The sequence below is a fragment of the Nanorana parkeri genome, unplaced genomic scaffold (genome assembly GCF_000935625.1).
Source record: "Nanorana parkeri isolate BGI_ZX_2015 unplaced genomic scaffold, ASM93562v1 scaffold13, whole genome shotgun sequence".
In the NCBI taxonomy this organism is placed as follows: Eukaryota; Metazoa; Chordata; class Amphibia; order Anura; family Dicroglossidae; genus Nanorana; species Nanorana parkeri.
This window is the reverse complement of record NW_017306281.1, coordinates 1246271-1254407: the sequence shown is the minus strand read 5'-3', so window position 1 is coordinate 1254407 and position 8137 is coordinate 1246271. Positions and strand designations below refer to the sequence as shown.

At 42.0% G+C, this 8137-nt stretch overlaps 1 protein-coding gene across 1 annotated transcript in view; it reads left to right on the top strand.

Moving 5' to 3' along the window:
- Nucleotides 1-8137, top strand: part of VPS33A (VPS33A, CORVET/HOPS core subunit) — a 26677-nt gene that overhangs the window by 10612 nt on the left and 7928 nt on the right. Inside the window, exons 7-8 of the mRNA XM_018557045.1 lie at nt 1584-1777; nt 7133-7259. Coding sequence (XP_018412547.1) covers nt 1584-1777; nt 7133-7259 — 321 coding nt within the window. The remainder of the gene's footprint in view (nt 1-1583; nt 1778-7132; nt 7260-8137) is intronic.

The window sequence follows — 8137 nt, the reverse complement described above, 5'->3', positions numbered from 1 at the left end:
CCCCCCTCGTGCGCGCGCTGAGCGCCGCACACGAGAGGGAAAACTGTTAGCATGTAAACAGCCAGCGATGGCTGTTTACATACAAGCGATCAGCTTGCACGATCTGCGGGTGTGCGCGCCCCCCACCACCTGTGTTTCGTTTCAGTAAGGTGTTGCATGACGGAATAAACGTCAGTCAAAGTACCGCAGCACTGAATACTGAAAAATGGCCTGGCCAGGAAGGGGGTGAAACACTATGGCCTTTAAGTGGTTAATGGGGGCAGCTACAAGTTCGGTATCTCCCTGGCCCCTGAAACCTGGTCAGTGACAGTAAAAGCAGTCTCCCACTTTGTCTTCTGGTGTTTCTGGCAGAGAGTTTTCTAGCTGTCTTTCCATGACTTACACTACTTTTTTTTTATTAAATAGTTTTGTACTCCATTTAGAACAAAGTGTCACTGTACAGTTGGCAGTGTACAGAATAAGAGTATCATGAAATGGGCATACAGCAAGCACAGTAATTCACTTAAAGGAGAACTATGGGGTTAAGGCTTTCCCCCATAGTTCTCCTTAGGGTAACGGGAGGACACAAACTAGCGTCCTCCCGCCACCCTAAGCTCAGTATACTGCGAGCTACAGCTCGCGGTATACTAAGATGCCGCTGCTGAAGCGGATCCCGACAATTATGTCTGGATCCGCCCACCTGCGTGAGTGACAGCTGGCTCTGCCTCTCTAGAGCCAGCTGTACCCTCCCCCGTCCGATCCGCCAGTCAGCACTGGGGGATCGGAGCGGGGAGGGGGGAAATCCAGCCCCTCTGTCACGGCAGAGAGCTGTGACAGGATCGAGAGGTGAACGAACGCCGGTATGTGTTCACTCACTTCTCGATCTACTGAGCCGACCTGTGACAGTCTCATTGTCCACAGGTCGGCTAGAACTATGAGGCGAGTGAACAGCACTAACCTCAAAGTCCTCCTTTTTAAGTTGTAGGATTGAGCAATTTCCTCCCTATTGTAACTTAATTGACAGATGTACCCTCCAGATAACCTATTTACATTTGTAACTGGTCATAGCAGTAGTGTGGTATTTGGAATAGGGTAGAGGTATTATTCATTCATACTAGTAGGTTAAGTAGGAGAAGAGGAAAGAAGAGAAGGTAAAATATTAGGGAGGACTATCCCACAAGATCCTGAGATCCTGGAGGACTGCTCTGTGATATAGGCAAGAGAAAATAGAGAGGGGAGTAAAAAAGAATAGCCCCAAGATAAGAGCTGTATCTCAAGGATTCTTATTGGTTTCATATTGTTGTTGTGTAACAGCTGCGCCTGAGCTGTAGGCTCGTTCTACTGTGGAATCCATGTAGAAATTTGCCCTATAATTGGCATTTCATGGATTTCAAATTCTTTAAAATTTGAGCAGGGAGTCATTCTGGATTGCCCCAAACAGGGTGCAAATATGATTGTAAGTACCAAAGTCTTCAAAGTGTAGTGAAGGGCTTAAGTTGCTCCTTCCTCACCTACTCCATTCACAGAACATACCACATTTGAGTAGTGATCACATTTGTTATGACATTGCACAATCCTAATAAAATGTTTCCCTGCTCACACAGGCAATGTGAAACTGCCTCCAGAGAAATTTGCTGCTAAGAAACAGGGTGAAGGTGGGAAGGATTTGCCTACAGAGCCCAAGAAACTACTGCTAAATTCTGCTGAGGAGCTCTACGCTGAGATCCGAGACAAAAACTTCAATGCTGTGGGTTCAGTGCTCAGTAAAAAGGCCAAGATTATCTCTGCTGCTTTTGAGGTAACATCTTTGACTTATTTGTAATACGGCAGTTTATGTATTCCATGGAATTCACATTGCAGAGAGTGACGTGTGGATGGGCCAAATGTAAAAGATGTATTTGCTTTGAGATATCCAAATAGATTAATGTTTGGTGCACTGTTGGGCCATTATTTATTTAATGGCACCCCAACGCAACTAGCCATCACATGTGTATGCCTTGCTTGCGCATCAGGATTTTAAAAAAGGGTAATGCGCTTCTTTGGCGCTATTTAAAGGCAGTAGGCAGCCTTTTCCTTTAAGTACAGAGGCTTAGGAAGAACTGTTGCAGCTCTGTCCAACATCTCCTTGCTAATCCCTAGGTCCCCACAATGATATTGGATGATCTGGATGACATTGGCATTGAACACAATGTCATTGTGATTTTTAGCCATTGCAAACCTGTGAAAAAGTCGTCATCATGCTAATTTCCCTGCTTGTGTCACATTGTAGCATCAGGAGGAATAAAGCTCTCCTAAAGTAAACCACATACGTTTACTTTGAGCTTTACCTTTCCACTAGATTACACAAAAATCACATTTGTATGTTACAATTTCAGTTGGCAGACATTGATAGTTCTATTTTGGGGTAAATGTCTGGGGGTTCGCAAATTACGGAAAATGTTGCATTGTGGAAAATAAATTTTTCTTCAAATGTTTGCAATTTATTTGCAAAAAATTAAATTGTATACAAACCTGCAAATAAATTTAAAGTCTGATCTATCCCCCAAAAAACTATAATGTGTTAGGATAGGGTACAAATGCTACAAGTTATAATGGGCAGAACCAAGACATCTCCGAAAAGAAGGAAGAAGAAGCAGAGACTCGGGTGGATTAAGGGAGAAAAAGGCCTTGGGACTCAAGTGGTTAAATCATAGTACATAAAATTTCCATAGAGACGGAGATTATTGTTCATCACCTGCATTCTGTTTGTGCAAAGTTAGAATATTCTGTTTATATTTCGATAACACTAATTGTTAACACCTAATTCTGATTTCACTAAGATGTATGAATTATTTTAATTTGATTTTTGATCATATCTTCTGATCATTTTTTTTTTCTTGACAATCTTCAATTTACAAAGAGAAATATCACTTTAGAGTGGAATCATTAGGGGCCCCGTTCCTATGTGTACTAACTCATTCACCACAATGATGAAGATAGGGAAGGTGTTTGAGTAGTTTTCTACCTTGAGGAACGTTCACCAAAGTCTCTTGAAGCCTTTGTAAACAAGGTCTATGAGACACCTCCATAGGAACTCCCAATTACCACCAGTCCAAAGCTAGCAGGGTTTTTTTGCTTTGTTTTTGTTTTTTTTAGGGTGTAATAACCTGTGTGAAATTTTTGTAAGGTGTCTTTCACAATCAAAAGTCGATAAATTAAAGTACTTGTAGTAAATGTAAAGCCCAATTGAGCTTTCCATGTAAATCAGCTAAACGCATTTCAAAGCAAAAGGTGTGTAAAGTCTTACAGTTTGTTTTCTTTCTAAAGTAGCAGCCTGAGTAGAAAAGCCTGCACCCTGCCAGCAGCTACAGAGTGGGAACTTTGATCTCTTTGGGGAAGCAGTGGTCTCTCTGCAGAGGTCTGACACACCCCTTGCTTAGTCAGTCCAGTAGCTCTGCAATCAGTAATGCTCAGGGTCCCTACCGATTGGAGAGCTGTGGCTCTGACTTATCATGGTGTGTGTCAGACCTCTTCAGGGAGACCATTGCTTCCACGCAGAGCGTAATTGTCCAACTCTGTAGCTGGGGACAGGGTTTTCTATTTGGGCTGGGGCTACTTTCTAAAGAAACGGAACTGTAAAGCTGGCCATACACTTTACAACCATCGCACGACTTTCGTCTTCCAATGGTTGTAAGGTAATTAAAAGCTCGTATGATCTACCCATCTTGGACAGGCGGATCGTACTCAAGTCCTCCCCGCTGGGGGGAGGGCTTGCGATGACTGCAATGCTGCGCGGGCAGTGTGCGCTTGCGCATACTGGACCGTGCGGCATTTGTCTTACGAGCACGCCACAAACACGCCGAAAATCTTACGATTTTCGGCAGGTTTTCCAGAGTGCTCGGAAGACAAAAGACGTGCGACCGTACAGTAGGAATGGTCGCACGCCTTGCATACACCTGCCGATTATCGTACTATCGCGGGATTTCCCGAGATTATCGTACGATAATCGGCAGGTGTATGGCCACCTTTTAAGACTTTTCACACCTTTTTTTTTTTTTTTTGTTTTAATGCACCTGAAATGTATTTAACTGATTTAAGGCCGTGACACACTGCAGGCGAAGCAGCGCGGAGCGGTGGCGCGCTGCCTTTGCGAGCAGTGTGTCACGTAATTTTCTTCTGGGCACCTCAGCTGGCAAGAGCTCGCGGAGCTGAGCGTGCCGAGATGAACAATTTCAACTTCAGCCAATCGGCTCGGGCGTATAAACCGGCGCGACGGGATGCGACATCTGGCCGGTTGTTACAGACGAGCCGATTGGCTGAAGGTGCAGTCAATCATCTGACTGCACTCAGCTCACACACTGCACGCGAAGCTCCGTGCCGGAGAGCTTTGCTTCGCTCTGCACTGCTTCGTGTGCAGTGTGTCACGGCCTTAACACTGAAAGCTCAAATGAGCTTTAATCTGAAATATGTGGTAATGTCTTTGAATAGAAAAATCTACTTTTCATTTATTAAAACATAGTATAGAAGAAATATAAGTGAACATACTGAGAAGGGAATTTTATCAAAACTGGAGCAGACAAAATCTGGATCAGCTGTGCACGGCACCAGTCAGCTTCTCTCTTTCATTTTCAAATCTTAACTGAACAAACTGAAGAGAGAAGCTGATTGTTATGGGCAACCGCTCCAGATTTTGTCTGCTCCAGTTTTGATAAATCCGTGTGTGTGTGTCCTGTACTTTAAGAGAAGTCAAACTTGTCTAGTGCGGTTATGCTGTCATGTCTCAGAGTGGAAGAGACGCAGCTGATGGCACCACTGCACAGGTTTTGTCTGAGACTGTTTGTGGTGTGAATATAAACCCCACTGACACCTTTTATGAAATTAGGACAGGTTATAGGCCTAAAACGGCAACTTAAAAGCTGAGTGACTCTGGTATTGTGACACCGCTTAATTTCATGGCATCGTCTAGATCCGTCCAGCTTAAATACGGAGTCTGAACAAAAGACGTCAGTAGAAAGTGATAATGAGATTTGGTGCCCCGCTGAAATTGGAGATTTACCACCTTTACAGTCATTATCACCCTCATGCCAGGACTTGCCCAACACGGTCACACCAAGCATTTGCAGCCCCACTGATAGCTGTATATGGTGTTTATAAGCGCTAAAGTAATGCATGCCTCTTATTAACCCTTTGCTGTATGGAATGTGTCACAGCAGGCATAAATATGTTGATTCATCGCACTAGGACATGCACCTTCCCAGTTAGTATGTGATTCAAATTGTTATACATATAGGGCATTCACATTTATCACCACTTATGTGACACAATATTGTGTTACCAATGTGAATTGGTAGTGTATTATGTCATCTTTGTGACTACATAGAGCTGCTTGCTAAGCCAGCAACCCTGCTCATCTCCTTGTACCTCCACCATGTTTATTACACTGTAGGACTACTATTACTAATAATAAGCCATTTTGTAAATTATTCAACTTTAACCCCTTCATGATTGAGCTTGTTTTTGGTTTCTGTTCGTAAATGACTGACACACTTTTGACATATTTGCTGTGTGATTCTTCCACGTCAGTAATATACTTTCTTACAAAGTGCACCCACACATATTATATATTGTTTTTTAGAGGACAGATAGACACACATATGTGATATAAATATATAGCCCTAACGCCTCACTTAGGACAAATACAAATTAAAAAAAGAGGAAAAAACGTAAAAAAAAACTTTTTTTCCCAGTTTTGATTTGTAGTATTTTTTTTTAACAAAACCAGCACAGCTAAAAAAAAATGCAATACATACATTCATTTATTTGTCCCTTATTTTTAATTTTTTTACACTTTTCACTATTTTTTTTAATTTATTTACACTTTTCACTTTTTTTATACTGACAAATTTTATTTATTTAATTATATCAGGCAGTCATTGTGAATTAATCTCACTATTACTGCTTGATAAATTAATAAATTTTTTTTATTATCAGGCTGCTTCAAACTTCAGAACAGCCGATAATAAGTTAGTGACACTGATCCTGCAGCAGTTCAGGATTCAGCTGTCAGTGAATGTTTCAGAAAACTTAAACATTCTACTTTCAAGAATAGATACATTAGGTGTCTAATACATAACATTTTGTATCTATTCTTGAAAGTCAAAAGATAAAAAAAAAAAAGCCAGTATAGCTTGAGAGAGATATATCTCTCGATCTATACGAGCTGTCAGAATGCCGGCAAAAGCCGACATGTGTCTCTGCTTTGCTGTGACTCTCAGACACCCGATATTAAGGTATCGGGTGTCTGAAAAAGGTTAACCCTTTCAGTAATGGATCTCTAGATAGTTAGACATCTATTACTGAAAGATAACCGCTGATTCTCAGCGGTTAGCAGCCTTCTAGTGCAGCAAATAACTCGTCACGTACAGTGTACGTGACGAGTCATTTGGTCCCTTTGTGGCTGGACGTACAGTGTACGTCTCCCGTCACGAAGGGGTTAAAAATGACCCTTCAGTTTCAGTCTGTAAAAAAAATTTTTTTTTCTTTTCTTTTTTTTAAACTGTCAAATGTCGCTTACAATATGGCAGCCGGAAGTCGTTTTGTACACTGTTGGTATAATATAATTTCCTCCTTGAGTGCTTGGTTCACTTCTTTTCATAGGACTGATATACCATTCAAATTGTAGCCATTCCCTGTAAAAGGAGTTTTGGTTGTAGTGGTTACTGTGGGGGGTTTTTTCCTCTCAAAATTGGAGTTAGGCTGGGTTCACACCTAGGCGTATCGAATATGCGCGTTTTGTGGTAAAAAAAACGCACGTTTCCGCGGGCTACCTGGCTGTATCCCAATGGAAACGCGCAACAAAAACGCACCAAAGAAGCTCCTGTACTTCTTTGGGCGTAGGGCGTTTTGTAGCGCGTTCATACGGCCTGTAATATGCCCAGGTGTGAACTATACCCATAGGAAATAATGGGATTTCGGTGTTTGAGCGTTTTGCAGAGCGTAGGAACGCGCTACAAAACGCCCAGGTGTGAACCGGGCCTAACACTTTAAAGTGCCTATAGACATTAAATGACAGGCCGCCAACCTGACAAATATTTTTTCACTTGTATTTCATAACTCGTTTGCTGCAGAATATCAAAAATGTGAGATTGTATTTTTTTTTTCTTGACTGCTTTAGGGGAGACACAATGCAAAAACTGTGGGGGAGATCAAGCAGTTTGTCTCACAGCTGCCTCATATGCAGGCAGAAAGGGCGTCTCTAGCCAACCATACATCCATTGCCGAACTCATTAAGGAGATAACAAGTAAGGAGTTCCATTATTTCATACAGTTATCAGCAAGCACAGATTATTTTGAACATATATCTGTAACTTCCTTTTATGTTTTGTGTAATCTTCGCCTCTTGGTAACATTTATTCACATACTGATGATACTAACTTCACATCTCCTCCATGTAACTTTACCTGTACTTAAGAACACAAGCCGTAGCCTCTCTGCTGTCTTATTTGCCAAGTTTTGGGCTGATGTCAAATCGGCAATTGTCTTAGAGGAAGACTTGTAGAAAGATATGGGAAGGTGAAGGTGCCACTCCACTGATATCAGTCCAGAATAGGCTTTACTTGTCTTGAAGCTGTGCCAAAACATTCTGGGGGGCTACAGGGATCTCCCTCATCACAGCTGGAATAATAGAGGATTAAAATCTGGACTGGGCTGAGGAATCGGTGAAAGAAATAGTTGCTGATGAGTTCAGTATTTAACCCCTTCGTGACTGACGAAGGGGTTAAATACGTTAGATACGTCGCCAGCATCGGGGCTGTTTAAACAGACTCCCGGTGACTTTTGCCGTGCTAGGTTATTTTTCTTTTAAATAAATATTAATGTCATTTTATTGGTATCTATCTACCAGTAGCTGCCTCATTTCCCACCCTCGGCTTATATTCGGGTCAATACTTTTTCCCAGTTTTTTTTGCTAAAATTAGGTACCTCGGCTTATATTCGGGACGGCTTATACTCGAGTATATACGGTATTAAGGATTTATACCAATGGAGTGCCATCTTAATGTTCCATTATCTTTTCACAGTTCTACAGGGACTGCCCCAAAAAGGGTCCCTGAGATTAGGAGGGCTGCCTACTAATCTGCACGTGCCATTCATCATAAACCACCACACACCAAGCTGTCCA